Source organism: Sparus aurata, chromosome 4 (assembly GCF_900880675.1).
Source record: "Sparus aurata chromosome 4, fSpaAur1.1, whole genome shotgun sequence".
NCBI classification, from domain to species: domain Eukaryota; kingdom Metazoa; phylum Chordata; class Actinopteri; order Spariformes; family Sparidae; genus Sparus; species Sparus aurata.
This window is the reverse complement of record NC_044190.1, coordinates 9,625,608-9,646,056: the sequence shown is the minus strand read 5'-3', so window position 1 is coordinate 9,646,056 and position 20,449 is coordinate 9,625,608. Positions and strand designations below refer to the sequence as shown.

At 41.6% G+C, this 20,449-nt stretch overlaps 1 protein-coding gene across 2 annotated transcripts; it reads right to left on the bottom strand.

Annotated features, from left to right (window-relative positions):
- Positions 1-507: 507 nt before the first annotated feature.
- Positions 508-20,311, bottom strand: LOC115580435 (aminopeptidase N-like). Of its 2 annotated transcripts, none has more exons than XM_030414749.1 (21): positions 20,114-20,311; positions 12,060-12,755; positions 11,780-11,922; positions 11,309-11,448; positions 10,995-11,121; positions 9,534-9,688; positions 9,014-9,127; positions 8,763-8,906; positions 8,292-8,357; positions 7,897-7,962; positions 7,611-7,786; positions 6,685-6,761; positions 6,412-6,545; positions 5,900-5,955; positions 5,665-5,812; positions 5,458-5,549; positions 5,167-5,277; positions 3,703-3,870; positions 2,057-2,197; positions 1,586-1,667; positions 508-1,459 (listed from the first exon to the last, which is right to left on the bottom strand). In XM_030414749.1, the coding sequence occupies exons 2-21, from the start codon at positions 12,662-12,664 to the stop codon at positions 1,307-1,309; spliced, it is 2,898 nt and encodes a 965-aa protein (XP_030270609.1). In that variant the 5' UTR covers positions 12,665-12,755; positions 20,114-20,311; the 3' UTR covers positions 508-1,306. The 2 variants fall into 2 exon arrangements, with proteins under 2 accessions (XP_030270609.1, XP_030270608.1); XM_030414748.1 differs by having other exon boundaries at positions 12,060-12,788; positions 20,114-20,309.
- Positions 20,312-20,449: the final 138 nt, after the last annotated feature.

Here is a 20,449-nt window from a genome sequence, read left to right as displayed (position 1 = left end):
GACTGACTCTGGTTAAACTTGCTAATCTTTCATACACCACATCCAGTTTCTGTTTAAAGTCCTCTAAGCCCGAGCATTGATGCTCAGGTGATGACACTTCACTTTAGTCATTTCACCAGGAGCTACATCAGAGATTACACAACTGTTTCCACAGGTTGTATATCACCCCCCTCGACCAGTATAACAACCATGACATTTAAAATCAGTGGAAAACACCTTTAACCTTTGTATTATTTTCAACTTCATACAGGTGATAAAACGTCAGCAAAAACCTCTTATCAGCTCATGTTGTCACTTTGAACTGTCAGTGTCTCAGTGTCCACTTCAAACAGGCTGAAACCGGAGAAGTTTCTCCTCGTAGTCCTCCACCATTCTACAGTAACAGAGTTTCAATGTAGAGTGCGTGCACAATGTACAGTGAATGTACGCTTTTGCATCGGATTGGCAGACAATGAATACATCATATAGTACATACATTTATATATAGACAAACAATAAGAATCCAAATAATAACCAAATCAGACCAGTTTATTCAGTAAGATCACTTTGTCTTTTAACGCTGAAGGGCAAGCTGATTCTCAATGTAAAGACCAGAACACGGAACAACTTTCACCAAAGTTGTTGAAAACCCTGTTAGCATTGCAAAGCAGTCAGACATTTGCAGGGATATGTACAGAAGAGGATTAGGGCTAATGGAACAACAACTCTGACATCCAAGCTCCAAATTCTGACTCCTTTTCCTTTTTCCTTTTTCTCAGAAGTCTGACTCTTAATATGCCACAGGGTCACTACTGACAGTCATGTCCGTGGGCCAGTTGTAGGGTCAATGACGGTGAACACTGAATCTGCTCTGGTGTTTTACAGGTGGTTAAATGCCTCATGTTTGTGGTTTAAATACATTGCATACGTCATGGTAAGCAGCAACATACCGTCTAATGTGAAGTATGAAGAAAAGAAAAAGATATAACTTAATGCATTCTGAATCTAAAGAAAATAAATGTTATGCTAGTAAAACAATCTTTCGTTACAATGTTATGACAATGGGAGACTAGCGGTGGAAGCACCACTGTCGTCATTACTGCTACACCACTGATATACAGCGACACACGTGGTCTGCTGTTCATCACGTCTGGTCCTCTGCTCTGGAGTTGATGTCCAGTGATGAATTAGGTCACATCAGTTTTCTTTGCGCAACTGTTACCATGAAACAGTTTGTTATTCCTGATGATTATAGTGATTGTCATTCATTACGTATCCCTGACTGTACAGAAAAAGGCAGTGAGTCATTTTGACTGTCTAAGTGTTCTCATGTGGACTCCTCAGTAAACCACTTGAGCACTTGGGCTTTGTTCTCCGTCACCCATTTAATGTTGGCCGTGGTCTTCTCTATTGCCTGTTCCAGGGCCAGTGTGGCCGAGCCAAAACCAACATGAAGGTTGTCTTCTTTGAATTTCTTCAGCTGGAGAGACACAGAAAACAAAGAAATAACTGACATTGTGCATGGCTTGTCTTTCTTTTACTCTAAACACCCTCAGGGAGACACAGTGTGCATTTCAGTGCGGTTGTGGCTGTGTGGCCAGCATACCTCTTGCAACTCAAACTCTGAGGAGAATCTCCTTGTGATTGCGTGAATGAGGTTAGAGAAGGAAAATGAAGCTTTCCCATACCTAAAAACAAAGAAATACTGTTCATTACTGACATAATGAAATGATGATGGTGAAATTTTACAGATATTGTTTTTGACCTCAATCAAAATGTCTCTGGGAAGACCTCTACCCAATTTCCCCCCCAAAAAGTCTGTTGGTGTTGGGCTCAAAAACAGTTGCAACATAATCAGCTCTTGTTACTGTGGATGCTTAATGCTGCTTCATCACTAACGACTTGACTACCTTTTCAAAAAACTCGGGCAGGCTTGAGGAAATGTGTGCACACTCGGCAGCCTTGGTGAGTAAATGAAGGAAAAACAGCTCCATGTGCATTTGGAAAAGTTACTGTGGATTCTGTGTGTGCAATATTCTCCCACCCTTAATTACTCCCATAAGGAGTGATCTCTTACTGCTGGAAAATGTAGCTCCATTTTGCTCTGACGAAGTTCCAGGCCAGCGGCATTCCCACAACGTTCCGGGCGATGTACTGAATGGTAGAGGTGGCGTCTTGCTTGCGTATCTTAGTGGGGTCAAGTGTGTAGTCCAGATACCTGGCTCAAAGGAAACCTTTTATTCCAAAGATATCATTTTCAAACATGAGCTTAATGCATCTCTTTCTTAAGAAAAAAATGCTGAATGTCATTAAATATTTATAACATCTGGAGCATGTAAAAAAAGGGCAGATGCTTCTCTCCCAAAATAGTGAAGTCAGTTCAAGACACAGATGCTAATTTGCTCCAGGTGTCACAAATTAAGGTAAAGATCAGTCTGTGCAAGTTAAAAAATATCCTAAGTGGTGAGCTGTCACACAAACACACACAGCTGGTATGTATGTTGTTAGCTATAGCTAATGCTAACATCTGTACACCAAGATTGGGGCAAAAGTCCAGCCATTGAGTTAGTGTAAATAAATGCAGGGCACGAAAAGCAGGACTCTGTAGCTTTTGAACAACCTGATTGCACGTCATCCCTATAAACACACAGTTGTTCTGATACACTCAGTAGGTTGGTTGCTACAGCGTTTATCGATGTGATGTAACCTTAAGCTTATTTTGGCTAACTTTAGGGGGACTGCCAGTTGTTCCAACAGCTCATAATTCATCATCATAATGAAACCTCAAAAGTCAGAAAAATTTCCCACTGGACCAAAAGCCCTTTGTCCAACAGCTCGTTATCTCAGCAAAATCCCACTGCTCCAAGGGCCCGTTATTCAGAAAAATACACACTCGCCCATAAGTTTTTTGTTTTTTGTACCTTAATATATTACTCTATTCGGACAAACAGGGAAAAAACAATTTGATGTTGACTCAGCACTTGAATTTGTATGCAATTTGACCCGAAGAACCATGTTGTTTCTCCCAAGCCGCAACATTTCGCCATCAGTGACAAAAAAAGTTCAAGCTCAGTTGAGTTCATCATCATGGTAGAAATAATAAACACAGTTAACACTGTGTAATGGTTGCAATTTGGTTAGGCATGGAATTACTTGGTTAGGTTAAGGAAAAGATTCCGGTTTGGGATAAAATAAGTACGTTAGTTCATCGGTGTACAGAAGGTTTTTCATACCAGAGTGTGTATTTTCAGAGCAACAGGCCTCTCAAAATGGCCATTTGTTAAATGAATAACGGTTCATTAGGACATTTTTCAGACTATTTGGATTTCAGAATAAAAGGCTGTCGGAACAATGGCTTGGCACCAACATTAGCTCATGACATTAGACATTACTGAGTCAGTAAACTGAGTCCTTATTTGCTGCTCGACACAGCCTTGGTACATGATCTACCAGCTGAGCTGACAAGGCACCCCAAGCTCAGTCTTTTCTTCCTCGCCATGGTTAGCTCTACACTTTAGCATGTAACAAATCAAAATATAGTGGTCTGTCTTTGTCCTGTAAGTGTTACTTGTAGAGTAAAGTAAAGAAAACCAGTGAAATGAGTTGTCTGCATGACAGTTTAAAAATCAAATGTAATTTTGACAGTGTTGTACATTGGCACTGGTCTCATTCAAAGAAAACCTTGAACAGGGACACTCCCACCAATCTGGTTGTTTCACATACCTGTTCAGGAGCCAGGGAACTTTGGTGCAGGCCATTGCCGACCTCAGCCGGGAAGCTTCGGATGCAAGAGTGGCATTCTTGAACATTCTCCAGGCAAAGTCCCACTCTTCCACACCGCCGAAGGCTATGGCTGCGCAGTAAACTGTGCTTTTCAAGTTGGGATGAATCCTGATCAAGATTGAGGTCAAAATACAGTCCATTAGAAAATGAATGTTTGTGTACATAGCTAGCTACATTTGTACATTGTTTCACTGGCTGTTTGGGGCAAAGTAACAGCGAATACTGTACGGCAGCGGTCCTCAATAGGCGGCCCCCGGGCCGCATCTGGCCCGCCGGCCTCCTGTTTGTGGCCCCCGAACTGTTATTCCTTCACCATGTGTTTTGGTTGGGTCAGCACGTGTACACCGGGACTCGTCTCCATGCCAACGATACACAGACGGGTGGGTCACTCACTGCTGCGAGAGCAACTTTTAAGTTTGACTTTCATTTTCGGAACACTTCGCGTATTAACATTTTGCCGTTGGTAAGAGATTGAATATGGCGTGTTCCAAAGTAAACTGCTACAATAAAGCTGACAGTGAAATCGGCAACTCAGAGGACATTGAATTTGAAATCTGCTTTCATTCTTCCTCCAACCAGGACAAGGTCCATGGATCTGACAGCGCAGCGTTAGCAAATACTTGTCCTTACAAAGTTTAACTTTTAAGCTAGTTTCTTCATGTTAATACACTTATGATGTCACGGACGGGGAGTTTCTCCCGGCAAACACCCTTTCACTCACAGTGCCAAAATTTTTATCATCCTTGTTAAAACTCAACACTATTTAATCACAGAACAAATGACATGAATTAACCCACAACCATCTTACATATCATCTTATTCACAAACACATTCACGAACCATAATTACATTAACACCAACAGAATACCCAAGAGTCATTGCGCCACAGTCCACAAGGGGCGTTACAATATGCCAGGAGAAGCTGTGATGAAGATTTCCAATTTGAAACGGCATTATGAGACGAAGCATAGGAACTTTGAAGAGACATTTCCTCAAATTCAGAGATAAGCACAACACATATAAATGCACTGGAATCGTCATATCAAGCTGCAAGCAGGATTCTTGTCACATCTATGTCACAATGAAATAAAATAATACATGACTGAAGTGATGGACACAATGTTTGAAGGCAAACAAAAAGAGGAAATATTCAACTATGTATTTTAATTTATGTTAAAATGGGAATTACATTTTATTTTAGTTTGTATTTTGTTGTTTAGAATGAAAAGGACATTTTGTTTTGAATATTACAGTATTATTGCATGTGGCCTGACCGACCTCAATACATGGACCTCTGAGTCACTGAAAAAAATCTTTGTGGCCCTTTAAGATTTGTATTTGAGTACCCCTGCTGTACGGCATCTTAAAACCAGAAAGAAGGGGCTTTAACTGCTGTGTACTCACGGGCTGGGATGTGGATTTTTCATCCACTGTCTGTACCAGCCTTGAATCAGCTCCCTGCACCCCTCCACACCCATACTGCAGGCCATTCCAACAGCATTGATCTGATTATATCTGAGAAGAGAGAGGTTTGAGAAGATTGGGAGACAAACGGCAAAATTGCATGAAAATATGCAGCATGTATGAGGCATATGGAAAGGTAACAAACCAAACTAACTATTGCAATGAATGAAATTGTCACCAAACGGTGAGTTTTTGCTTTAAAATACATTTTCTGGTAAAAAGCCTACGTACTGGTCAGTGTGTCCTGTAGGCACTCTGGTCCAGTCAGCTGTAATTATCTTGAAGTACTCAAAAAGTGGTTGTATTTGTTTCTTGAGGTACGCCTAGAATAAAAACATACTGCCAATCATTTTCATATCCAGTCAGTTCCCTTTCATACACTTCTCCTGTTAGTGTCAGAATGAGCAGTGTGAGTACTGGTAGTGAAGAAGTGTTCACCTGTAAGGCTCCATAGACCTCAGTGCGGTCAAACATGAGGATGTAGTAGTCGAGGTTTCTCAGAGCTGACTCCCAGGGGATGTATTCTCTTTCGTTGGACAGGTATTTGGTTGTTCTCAGGGCCAATGTTGTATGGATTATTTTGGCTCTACACAAACAGAACACATTCTTCACAGTCTTTACATACATACAAAATGTGACGGTTTCAGTACTTTAATAAAATATTTTGCTTTACCTTGCGAGGTTGAACGTATCATCTATGATCTGAGCTCTGTTGATGACTGATAAAGCCTGAAAGAAGTGACACACACAAACACGTGTTCAAATCCACACAACCAGTGAAGCAAAGCAAGCAAAACCGCTGCTCCGTCTGCAAAAAGACATGATGATTTTGATTAATTGTGTCATTACACGGTCCTGGTGGCCGCAGTTCAAGAAACCACATTGGAATGCTGGAATTAAAACTGGTGACCAACGGAAAATGCAACATCAAGCATGAAATGTGCCTAAACCAGCAGATTTCTGATTAAACGATTAAACACATCTAATCAAAACTCACAGGAAACATTGAATCAAATTTAATCAAGCAAATAAAATCCACATGTGTTTCCTGGAGCAGGTTTATTTAATTCAGACTTTGCCTTCTGAGAGGCTACATTCTCCTCTGTAGAAAGATGAATCACAATGTGTTTTTTACCTGTTTATCCTGTTAGGATGTGCACACTTCGACACATGCATGTGACTCACCTGATGGTCAGTGTTGAGCAGCGAGAGGAGACGATCCCAGTTATCCAGGTCATAGTTCACCCTAAAGTACCCAGAAACATTGATGTTTGCCAGCACCCAGTCCTCTCCGGACACTCTCATCAGACTGTGGACATCTGGTCCAAATTTAAAAGAACGATAGCAAAAATATACAGTTAACGTCCTGACCAGTGGTTCCACTAATTTGGTAGAAAGTTGTTTTGTTTCTAATATGTTGATCTGATCGAGAAGCACTGGATGTTCCCATGACAATACCTGTCTTTTGAAGGAGCCAGTACTGTTGCTGCTCCACACCTGTCTTCATCCATTTGACTGGGACAAACCAAGTGTAGCTGGACACAAACAGACATAAAGACAATGAGTGACAAAGTGGAACAATGCTGGGTTTTAGCCATGCTAGTGGCAGACTGTAGCCATAGGGATGGCAATGTTAGGCTTTTGGTCTGTCTTTCAGTTGGACTATTGGATGGATTGCTTATAAAGTTCAGAGACCCTCTGACTTCTCATAGCACCATCAGGTTCGCATTTGTGGACGGAGTGAAATGTTCCAACAACCACTGAATGGATTGGCTTAAAATTTGGTACATTTGACATTTTAGGGTATTTTAGCAGATGGTTTTGTCCAAAGCGACTTCATACATAGTAATAGTAATTCATACACACATTCATACACTGATGGCGGTGGCTGCCATGCAAGGTGGTGACCAGCACATCAGGAGCAGTTAGGGGTTCAGTATCTTGCCCAAGGACACTTCGACATGCAGACCGGGGAAATCTGACCAGCAACCGCTGGCTCTACCCCTGATTCATGTTGCCATTAGGTCAAAATTGAATTTGACACTCACATCAACCTCAGCTGTGCATTTCGTTTTGTGTTAAGTAGCAAATTGAAGCATGTTAACACACTGAACCGAGATGGTTCCGAGATGGCTGCTAAACTTCAGCACGTTAGCACTGTCATTTTGGGCATGTTAGCATGCCAAGTGTTGCTGTACTGTTGAGGTACAGCCTTAAAGAGAGCTTTTGTTGTGAACATTTACAATACTATGATTCAAAGACATAGGTGAAAGTGTCATGCAGGGTATCAACTTTTTGGGGAATCAAGTTTGAGCATTAAGGAATCAATCTCTTCATTTATTGCCTACATGGAACTTACAAGATAAGGTAAAACAGATTCCTACTTGAACTGAGAGGGCCTGTCCACTACTGATTCTGGATCCAACAGGAAATGTTTCTGGGTGATACTTCCTGTCCGGGTGTCAATAGTGACCACTGGGAAGCCCATCTGGAGGGTCCAGTGGTTCATGATGTTGTGTACTGTGTCAGGAAGGTGCATGCCAGGCGTGTTCTCAACTGCCTGTCAACAAACATAGAGTGGCAGGAATTTAAGCAGTAACCCAGGACACATTGCGAGGTGAAATCACTCACAACAAATTTGTGACTGTGAGGTCTTTAAACTGTACCGACCTGTTGGAGATGGTCCCACAAGTCTGTATACACTGTGTTGCTGAAGGCGAAAGTGTTCAGGTAAGACTGAGAGGAGAAACCAGTTATGAACAGCATCAGTATCTTCCCATGCATTGTAGGCAAAACATTCAAGTTGCATCAGGCGACATGTGAAAACAAGATAGTCGGAATCTTAGGTAAGAAAAAAACCACTCACACGGGAAGCAATGACGCATAAACTCCAAATGAATAACCTTGTGGTTTACTCAACACACTAATTAGGCAGACAACAAGATGAATTTGGTGCGATCCGTCATACTAACTGTCACACACACACACACACGCACACACATGCTTACTCACACAGTGGAAGTGGTAATTCAGTGATGAGGCCTTATAAAAAAAAAACTACTTACACTTAGTCCTTTGGCAAACACAGGCTCAGTGAGGAACTCTGACAGCATCCTTAGCACCGCAGCTCCCTAAAAAACAACAAACACAGTAACCACCTGTATTTTGCTGGAATTGAATTGCAAGTTGACAAATTTTCCAACCCGAAAACAACATTAGGATTCCCCAGTGGTGCAATATGGCACCTTCGGCAAACGATTCACAACTCATACTGACTCATACATAAGTCATACAGGATATTATTCAACTGTCTTCGGGATTGTGAAAAATAAATTTTCCAGTGAACTAGTAAGGAGAAATGAGAAGAAAGCATAGATAAGCTAAGACTGCCTCGACGTGTACAATATAAAATAAAACTTAGGTTGAAATTATACTCATATCTTAAGGTATTGCCTCACTTTTCATTTACAGGGGCTTCTTACCTAATGGATTTTGCTATATCAACTGCTTAAAGAAATGCTTAAAGAAGAGCCGACCTTGCTGTAGGAGATGGTGTTGAACATCTCACTGATCTGAGCGGGGTCATTGACCTCGTCTTCTCGGCGGGACAGCGGGTGTGAGGAGGCCAGGGCATCTACGGCAAACACCTTGTGCACGTCATACAGTAGGATCTGGTCTTTCTGCAGCCAAGCAGAGAGATGAGTTAGGATTGGCAGACTTGGTCACTCATATGTGTGAGAGGTCACTGCTCTGCGAAATCTGATTTTGTTCTTGGGAAGGCTCTTACAATCTTCCAGGTGGGCTCAGCATAGTCCGCTCCGAGGTACTCCACGTATGATGCGAATCCCTCGTTTAACCACAGGTCATTCCACCATTGCAGAGTCACCAGGTTGCCAAACCACTTAAAAACACAACACATAAAGTGTAAACAGATGGAGTTTTGCCAAAGTGAGTTATGATTTTGGCCACTTATTTCTAAAGCTCAACTCCAAGGAACAGAAAAACTGATTAAGCGGGGGCTTTAGAAAATTCCTCGCCACAGTATTACAAGATTTGTCAGCGATAGCTGTTTTTGAATCATCTCATGGGGAGTTAATTTGTCCCCAGACGGTTATCTGTCATCTGTTATTGCAAAAGGAGGTTGAGTAGTCTGGCTAAATTTATGTTTACAACTTTCATCACTACAGTGGAGCAAGTCACTGCTGAGATTGAGTTTGCATCCAATAAATATCCTTATTATTTTCATTTTCTCTCGAATACTTTCACTGATGTGAAGACAGCGCTTTGGGAGAAATTTCATGGCCTACCATGTGTGCGAGTTCATGGGAGATTACAGTTGTAACTCTCTCTTTGTTTCCAGTGGAGGACATGATGGGGTCGTAGAGCAGGGCCGTCTCCCTGTATGTGACCAGACCCCAGTTCTCCATTGCCCCAGCATTGAAGTCAGGCAGAGCGATCTGATCTGGGGAGGACAAGCACATCGGAAATTCATTAGGAATGCTTTTAAAAATGGATCACCAAAGCCATAACAGTGTGCATGTGCTCTTGAATCGAGAGAATTTCACACCAAGCATAAAAAAACAGTCAGCATTGTAGTGACACCCTGCATTTACTTGTACATTTAGCATTGAAGTGATGCATCAATCATTGCTTATCTCGATAAAATTTCAGTTGTTTGTCCACTATCCACACAATATGACTTGTTAGATGGATTTATTGAGGTCATTGAGACGTTGTCTACTTTATTTAATGTTAACCAGGGGTTTTAAATGAAGCTTAGCACAATGCAGACAATCCAGCATATTCAGGATAACAATGTTGTGCTGTCTGGTTTTGTTTTGCCGATTTAACCCTGTTACACATGGCGTTCCAGGAATCGTCATGTCGATGTGTCAGTCAGTTGATTTTACTCTTGATCAAAGTTTTCACATATTTCCTGATTACTGCAGCATCTACATGGATTGGGACCACATTTTTGCAAAGCAGTCATGGTCCCAGAGGTTGTATCCCAATGACCCCGGTGTTCCCCTGACTTCTCCTCTAGCACCACCATGAGGTTAACATTTGTGGTTTACAGCATTGCGGCTTTTACTTCGTTCACAACCAACTGATTACAAAACCAATGACATTCCCATCAGCCTTGTGTGTACTGCTACATAGCAAATGTTAGCATGCTAAGTTGTGAAACTAAAAAGGTGCACAAAAAACATCATACCAGCTAAACATCGGCATGTTAGTGTTGCCATTATGATCTGATAGTGGAATGTTAGTGTTTAAGTATTTTAAACCAAACAGCAACAGAAAACTGAAAACAAATGGAATATAATAATAGGTCATCTTACAGTAAAAATAATAATTGAACAGTGTAATAATATGTTACATTGGGGATACATATGCTGGCGTCCTGAGTGAGAGTATACTTATCTCAGTACACCACAATAACTTTGTTAAGCTGTGGACATTGCTACTGTTTCATATGTTAAACAACATTTACTATGAAGTTCTAGGAGAAGGATTAACACAGAGCACGGCTGCAGTCCCTTGGTAGTGGTTCCTTGTGCTTTGTTATTGATCAACTAATTCTGTGTCCCTTTATATTAAAATGTCCAACAGCGAATGTGCAAAGGTTGCACAGTGAACAAAATGATTTTCTTCCCAACTGCTCAGACTGAATGCTGGGCTAGGTGACGTAAACGAAATGAGATTTGAACATTTCTTTCACCACAGGATAATGTCTGCCCGTGCATGTTGCTGCAGAGTTGACCAACCTGACTTGGAGAGCGGATATGATGCATTGTAGTAGCGCTCATAGAACTGAAGGATCGGGCCTGTCACGTTGAGAGCATAGTCACCCTGCCTGTCATTGATGGCTTTTCTTCGAGCCCAGATTCGAACCTGCAGAGAAATCGATCATAAATAATCCTCATCCTAAACTTTCTATTGATCTGTAAGGTCACATAGGAACAGGAATGATTTGAACATTATTTCTTTAATATTGTTTTTTGTACTGCTTTTGGTCTATGATCCAAATGAATTAAGAACAATGCTGATCAAACAGATATAGGGAACAAAGATTTCTTACCAACAGGTTGCTGTTTTGTGTTGATTGAATGTTAACAAAGTCAGTGACAATAAATGCCAGCAGATATGTGGACATTCTCTCTGTGGGCTCAAATGTCGTCACTCTGACAGGCACGCCATCAATGACAGAGTCTGTTGTGCCTGTTCAAAGAGGGGGAGCGTTAGACTCTGACACTCTGTTCATATTAATAACATCTAGTTGCTGACTTCGCCCATAACATCTGCAAGTCATTAATGATTTACAATGAAACTAACACATAAAACACATGTTCACGTTGCTCTGAACATCAACATCAACACATTAAACATCTTGTACTGACCACTGTTTTTGTTCTCTGTGTTGTACTTTTAAAAAATATAAACATGTAAATCCATTCAGATGTGATTTTACAATTAAACTTTGTGTCGCCCCCGGTTTTCACAAAAAACGTAGCGCAACGACAGTTTTAAACTACTGAATTTTGAAACGAACCAATGTCCCTGCCGTTGGACAGGGCCACAGTGGCACTGTTGTGGATGATGGTGATATTGAAGACAGCTTTCATGGCTGGCTCGTCAAAACAAGGGAAAGCTTTCCTGGCGTACGTTGCTTGCATCTGCGATGTGGCAACAACCCTGCAAAATGTTCAAATTAAACATTAACAGAAAATCAACATCCGCCAAGTAAAATACTCCAAAGTCCCACCAAGAGGAACACTTGAACCATGAACAATGCTGCACCATTATTTATTAAGTGCTATGATTATACTTACCTCTTCATGCCATCATCAGTGTATTCACTCCTGTAGAATCCTTCCAGGTCATCTGCCAGCTCCCCCAAGAACTCAGTGTGGAGTACATATGATGTTCCAACAGCTAGCCTGCTGCGCAGCTGAAGAACCAGATACTCCGTCTTTACAATAAGAAAAGACTTTTGTATAGTGGGCACGGCGGCTCCACCCAGGCCACTCAGCTTAGCATGGTGCCCATTGAAGGTGGTGAGGTTGAGCTTGTTGGAGTGGATGATGATGAGGTCCGTTTCCTTCACACATCTGAAGACCACCGCTGAATGTCCAGTGAAGATGTACAAGCCGTCTGCGTTGGGCTCCAGCCGGGGCCACAGGGTCACATTGTAAGAGACAGGAACAAGGGATTCTGGGAGTCTGTAGTGGTCCCAGGGCTCCTTCGGAATGAAGGGGGTCGTAGGAGGAGTAGGCATGCCGGTGCTGTCTGATGTTCCATCTTCAGGCTTGTCTCGATTCTTGGCCCTTTCTTTGTCGTAAGCAATGGACAGAGCTATAATCGTAGCCAGAGCAGTGGCCGCCAATACAAGCAACCCGAGGCCCACGTTTTTACTGACATAGTAGACTTTCCCCATGTCCAAGTCGGGGGATCAGAGGAGAACTCCGAGTGGTCTCAGTCTTTTGTCCAGCGCAGCAGGGCTCTTCCCTCCTCAGTTAATCGTTGAGCTATTAACATGGCAAAAAAGACATTTTCATAACCTACGGGGAAATGGAAAGATGTGAACATTTTAGTCATTTAGTCTGCAAATCAGCAACTTCTAGATTCACATAAGTCAAGAAATGGTGCACTATTAAAGATTGACTCCACCACTTTTACGCATTAATGTGTGTTTACAGGTCTTGAGTAGAATATTGTGGCTGCATGAAATCTGCAGTCATGTCACTCAGTGGCTAAATTGCATTGTGAGTGATGTAGGTGCCAGCTTTTTAAAATACAGAGAAGAATATGTGGATTAAAAACATTAATATCTCAGGTTCTGCTGTATCAGTTTGGAACATTTGTTCACCGCGGACTGCTTTTCAAAACCTTGAGCCTACATTACCCACAATACAACTCAGCCACACAGTGACATCTCTGGGAAAAAGTATCAGATTACATTCCTCTTCCTCTGGAGCCACAAAAGGCTTTACACTACTTTTTCCACTTATGTCGTAGTGCTCCCGAAGACCTGTGAACACACTTTATTGCGGAGTTACTCTTTAATGTTCAATGATCAAAAATGTCATTTTAGTTTCATTGTTACTATGTGCTAGAGTACAGTGTACAGTCTACAAAAAAGAGGACAGGAGCATTACCCGTTGAAGGATCTCAGATGGATCTAGAATTTGAAGTGAAGAGCTCAAGTCCCTTCTGTTATTGCTTTTTCTTCTCTAATGCTAGGGGTTATAATTACTGGTATTATTGTTTTAGTATCCATGTGACGTCATCCGTGAAGTGCAGACACAAGAGAGGGGTAGAAAACAACCTCAACTGACTGAGAGGCTGCTTAATTGATATGCTAATATTTGTCAGTGTTTCAAACTGGGAGCAAACTGATGGCTTTGGATTTCAAATGTTCACCTCACTTAAGTGAGAGCTCGGGTCTTCTGATGACGAGTTGTATGAGGTACTTATCTCTAGTCAGTGTATTCCCTGCAGTAGATGACCGTCAGCTCAGCACCTGTGTGGAGAAGCAGTGCATTGTACTCCTGAACGGCACTGTCAGCAAGGCGTATTTTAGCCAATAAAAGAAAGCTTACGTAAAAGAATATATATCTGTTTCAGTGTAATCTAGATTTCGCACAGCTGTGCTTGTTCATTGGAATATGGACATTGACAGTGTTGACGTAAAGTGCCAAACATTTTCAAAATATAGCATACACTTACACACAGTTTTTAGATGGGCTTTCTTTTGGCTGGCTAAGATACATCTTGCTGTCTTTACCGTTTAGCAGCACTTCCCTTGTTGTTGCTACGCTGCGCTGCTTCTCCACACAGTAGGAGACCTACTGTAGGGAATACACTGACTAGCGATGAGTGCCTCACACAACCCCACATCAAAAGTACCAAACCACCATCAGTTTGCTCCCACTTTGATCTGAGTCTTTTTACATGATTCTGTGTGGCTGATCAGCAGCTCCACAAACCCTGTACAGCAATGTGTCAGGATTGACGCTCTGCCTGTTCACACTGCAGTCTGCTCTATTGTGAGTTTTTGCATTAATGTATCACATCTGGCAAGTTTCTTTGTCTGGTATATTTTTTAGGAAAGAGCATTTTATATATGTTAATGTCATAAACGTGATCATCAGGACGTGTGTTAACTGTATGCCTAATATGTGTCATGTAAGCTACAGTTGACTGATGGATTAAACAGAAATGTAGCAAATTCACTTTTAGAGGAAAACTATATATTTTTGGTGATATTTACAATAATGATGATTACGAGGTAAAATAAATAATAATAATAATTATCTTTTTCACAACTGAATCAACCAGCTGTTGTCAGAGGAAAATAAGGTCCCTAGAACACTGTTTGAAGCTAGAAAGGTGGCAGGGTCCGCCACATATAAACAAAGGGAGAGAGTATAAATTGTGTTGTCCTTTAAGGTCCTTTAAGGTCAGTTTGTCAGTTTGTCAGACTGTACACTGATCTAAGAAGGACATTTTAAGTTTACCAGTGACACGATTCTGCTGACCTTACTGAGAGATCAGCAGTTTCCTCCTGTGTGTTAAAATGACTTCACAGTGATCAGCAGTGGTAATGTCTGCTGGTACAGAGCGCGCTGACACTGATGATAAGAAGATAACACGAGCTCAGACCATACTGTCACTTCTCCCATTTGAAGTCTAAAATCTCGAGTGTGCACTTCTTTCTTCCCTCCTTTGCTTCCTCTCTGATAGAATGTGCAGATGTTTCCTCTGCATCGTTGTCTAATCATCGTTCTGCACTCGTGGGAGTGTTAGACGGCCAGAAAAGTCATTTACCACGGTAATGTCAGCAGATCTGTCAGCTGTTCGTGTGTAGGTGTGTTGGTTCGGTCAAGAAAATGTAGTTTATTCCCCAGGCGTGTTTTATCTGTCATAATTTTTAGCACTAACAAAATGGGAGTCAAAATGAATAAAACAGTCTGATGAGATTATTCACTGAAAAACCTATTATAAATGTCCCCTCACTTTATAACAGAGCATACCAAATAGACGGATTATAAGTGGAAACTCATGTTTGGTTGAACGTCAAAGATCCGTCTTGAACTTGGACCTTGACTGAAGTTACGTCCTCTTTATGGGCTGACAGCTGAGCCATCTCTGTGACACTGAGCAGACTTTATCTGCTGATGGAGACTTTGAGTTGAAGGTAAAAGGCCTCGACTCACGTTCCTATTAATGATCTTGTAACATTTACAGCTGCAGGCCGAATGTTGGAAATCCATGACCTTTTCACCATTTCCACTGTTTTTCTAATTAGCTATTGCATTTGTAGCCAGTGATCGATAAAAGGTCATGGCTTTCTGACTCTCGTTTCATTATATTCAGTAACAGGGTTTCTTGATATGAAGAGTGGCAGACAGCAGATAGTAGGCTGGAGGAATAATATACACCAGTTAAATGTATTCATTACAATTGTTCCTTTGGCTACAGCTCTTAAATCTGTAACTTATTTAAAAAGTGGGACTTGTTTATTGGTAAATGGCTTATATAGGTGGGTTTTACCTTCACACACCTATTTAAGAGTGACTCGATCAATAGTTAATCATCAACTCAGTCTATCTGTAACGATTTTATGACAGTGAGAGGCTACAGTTAAAGCTAAGATAACCTTATTTGTTTTTACATTAAATCTATTTGCACACAGGTTTACCTCAGCTGGCAGAAGCTCTGCCTTGTCAATACTTCACTGGATTATGATAACAGTAACAGAAATTCATCATGACAAAGGCACAAGGCCTCTAATTCAGGAGATTTGGTTATGGAAATATCTATCAAATCGTATCCGTCTTGGTATTTCAGCCAACTGGTTTCTGTAGATAATGCATCAATACATGATGATTACATAACGACATCTGGCAACTTGTTTAATAGACGAAGAAAGGTGCAGCAGCGATAAGGCACACTTTATCAGGGTTTCCTATCATTCTATTGATTAGGACACCTAGCCTGAAAAGATCAATGAGTCTTTCAGAGGCACGGGGAAAAGGAAAAGGCTTGTCTCTCTATGTGAGCTCAACACCCTGAACACTGCAACATACTAAAGCACTCTTGATTAAAGATTAGTTCTTTTTTTGGTAAATAGCACATACAGGTAGGTCTTCCCTTTACAGAACAACTTAATTAAAGCAACATTATGTAGAAATTGTATATAGAAAATTATATAGAAATTTTAGACTTTATTGGAATGTGAGCCAATGACCCATTGGATTACTATGATGGTAACACCACTGTCATGGTTCTGTCAAGTGCCAGAACATCTGGAAATGACGTTCTGTTCCTTTGTTCTCTCAACTACTGCAACAGACACAAGCTTCAGGCTCTTTGTGTATTTGTCCTGACAACTATTCTTTGTAATGTCTTTTCTTCATGTGCCTCAGGATCGCCTCACATCCGCCTGCCTTCCCTGCACCCCACCACACCCTCACCCCTGTGCCTGCCAAGTCATGCTCCGCCAACTCACACTGGTCCTTGCCCTCTGCCAGCCATCCTCTCCTTTCCACTTCACCTTCATTCCCCAGTACCAAGCAAAACACCTTTATAACTTCACCTCACGTGGCCACTTCCTGCACTTGGGTCCACCTTGCAACACCACAAGAACCTGTGCCTCTGCCATGCGGTGCCTGACTGAACGATGAACACATCTACAGCTTGTTGTTTGGGAGAGGTGATGCTGTCGTAATGCCAAGATTCCACGTCGGTGAAACCAGCAGAAAGGCGTTCATGTTAAGCCTTTTTAGGCTGATTATTAAACCCAGACAGCAGTAAAGCATTAATATGTGGCCTAGATATTCCTGCTTATTTTACTTTTGAATGATCCTCATAGAATGCAAGGGGGACATTTAGAAAGCAATCTTTCTTTTAAAATAGATTGTCAAAGGTAAATCTATAAACATGATTATTTAGGCCACATACAGTCAAGAGCTGATGGCAGTTACATTTTTGCTCTGTTTATAGCTTATTAATATTTATGGACAACTCAAAATGAGTTAGTGATTTTGGAATATTTTAGTATTTCACTTGACCATTTACCATTATATGTGACTATTCGTGAATAGTTTTACTGGATATCCATGCACATGCATATGTGTACCCATATCCCAATATAGTGTTTTGATCACTAATATAACGAATTAGTAATTTAGAACTGTAACCTATTTGTTAACCTATAAGTTATCTTGATGACATCAAATCACTGGACAATCATTGGTAGCTCAGAAGGCAGCTAGCTCATGAAATCTGCTAAGCTAGTTAGTTTTAGCAGATGTTTGATTAGCTTTAGCCACTGTCACAGGTGTAGCGCTGCCCCGCCCCTTTTTTTCTCTAAGTGAGGAAATCAAATGTTCACATAGTATTATTAGGAGTATGTGTGTGTGTGTGCGTGTGCGTGTGTGTGTGTGTGTAAGGGCCGAGGGGCTTCATTTCCATGAAATACACACTCAGAAAACAAGTGACTAAGAGTTACAGCACAGGAACAGAAGTAGCAGCTGCGTGCAGGACCTGAGCCAACAAGCTGTTAACCTGTATTCATTTAAAACGCCACATGTCCAGGCTTTACGCACCGAGTCAGTTTCTGCTCTCATATTTTCAGTGAAGAAAATACTCACAGTGGGACAAACATGGTGACTAAAGTCAGCAGCAGCTTTGAATCAACACTCAGCCCACCTGCAGCAGTCAGCTGTCTGTTGTGTCCAAAAGTGGGTCACAGTGATAAATACCAAGCTTAATGAAAGAATTTAATTTATTTACCTATCAAGACTAAGTTTTCATAAATGTTTTGTCTTTCATAGGACGTTTTATAGCAGGGCAGTAAATAAGTCACGTCTGCATGAGAAAGAATTCAGTCTAGTCTGGGTCACTGATTTAATTCTGAATTGATGTTGCTCCTTCTACTTGGCCTATGCATGACCCCAGTATTTATGAAAGCTTGACAACGGCCCTGCGTGTGAGAAAATGGTCCAGCGTAAAACAGACCAGTAGTCATTAGGTGTGCCCGGCACTTAAACAGATAGCACTACAGCCCTGGCCACTGCCCAGTTTGGTTACATTATGTGGAATAGCAAACTGAATTACTGAAATGTCTGTTCATTAAATGTATAGTTTTGATACACGGATAAATTCCAGACAAAATTTGAAAATGTAATCTGAACTACCTCAGAAGCCAGTGGTTGTCTGAGAGGTGTAATGTAAGACCTATTATCCTACTTTAGCTGTCCAGTGTAGCTGTCTCTGTGGCAGGGATGAGTCCCAGGAAGGAAGAAGAATGTGTGGAATAAAAACAGCGTTATCTCTGGTTCCGGCTCTGGCTTGGTGAATTGTTTTTAAACCGTCCATAATGAGTCCAACAGTGTTATGGGAGTTCTATACTAGATGTGCAGGCTGCTTTTAAAAACCTGGCATCTACATTACCCACGATGCAACATCACTGGAGGTAATTCATCAGACTACATGCAGCTTCCTCTGGAGCCACAAAAGGCGTTATATTACTTTCTTCACATATGCCATAATACTCCCCAAGACCTGTTACATACTTTAATGTGTAAGATTTGCAGAGTTACCCTTTAAATAACAAACCAGAGGGATTATGTTCCAGGTGCGGTTTGGCTAAAAGTAGAAACTGATGTCATTGTCGTTCAGGGTGATCGGTGACATCAGTAAGATGTCTGTTTGATTCATTCTTCTGATGTCACAAATGTCCCTTCAGGCCAATTTAGAAGTAATATAAGCCCAACAAATCCAGGCACTTTCCCAGCAGAGAGAGCGGTATAATCTTGTGAGTGGGAAAGTTTATCTTGGGCCACAACATCACATTTTTTCACAGAGTAAAAAACGACAACAAAAGAGCCATGTGACCACCTCCGCGTCCCGGTGTGATTCTAACACAGTCTCCTCCTCGGCTCCCTGCAAGTGCTGCGTACTCTTTCTGGTCCGAGCCTGTGCAAGGACCAGTTTGTTACCATGTGATTCGAACCACTGACTGCTCTGCACGATATGCGCTGTGCATGTGATTACTGGGAAGGACTAAAATAAGACATCAGTAGACTGTAAATCTTTGTTTGCGTAACGTAGAGAAGCATCAGGGGCATTACACAAACTCATTTTGTTTGCATAATTTATCTATTCTCTTCCACTTTGTCCTTCGACCAGACTTCCCGTTGGGGATCGATACGTTTATTTCTAGTCCATCTTATCTCAAGAACGTGAACAATAAATACCTTTTATCATCCACACACATGCCTCTGCATTATCATTCTACCTGCACATGAACCTGTGACCTGCGCTATCAGCTGTGTGTGGTCTTAGCTCCACACTGTACAGATAAGCTTCAGCCAGCTGTGGGAGCTGCAGAGTTTACATTTAGTGCAGCCCATGCTGGATGTTAACAGAACAATAAATCCGCACCGAGAGCCAAGAAGTCAAGCTGGAACATTATGAATTATCTACTTGTGAAAGCAATAATCATTTTACAACAGCATGTGATGAGTTATACACTTTATAAAGAGTGGTTCCGAGCCTTGTTATGTAGCTGAAATCAGAACAAGAGAGAAAGGGATGCAACAGAGACTCAACCGGCTGCTTTCAGTTCACTTTAAGCTGCATTCATGCACCATTTGAGAAAAGTCCTGGATGGACCATTTGTTGCAGACCAATTCTCAAAATCCTCCTTCATTGTAAAACAAGCAGCGCAGCTTTGCTCCAGATGCCAAAAGCTGTAAAGCTATTACTGAGGCTGTTATAGAACCTTTGCTGAGAGGAAAACACAACAAAAGGAGTAACTTGGCATGCAGCATGTTGGATAAATTAACATGTCAAACACGTGGAAAACAGTACGTACCAAACCCTGTGTAAACTGGACGTCCACTGCAAACCCTGATTTAAGTCTGCGTGAGGCGCAGAAGTTGAGCTGGAATGATCCCGGCTGATGTGTAACACTCGCAGTCTGCATCTGCGAGGGTGGAGGTGGGAGGTGGGAGGTGGAGAGAGCCGCCACAGGTTTTTCCTTTGAATGTAGGGAGGGAACTATTCCCGCAATTTTCCCAAAAGAAAAAATCCCTAAATTGGGTAAGGGGGGCTGAAAGAATGCGGCTGTATCAACAAGACTGCAAACTCATTGTGGTCGAACCACGAGGTACAGAGTGTTCTGACCGCTCTGATGCAAGCTTCACATGAT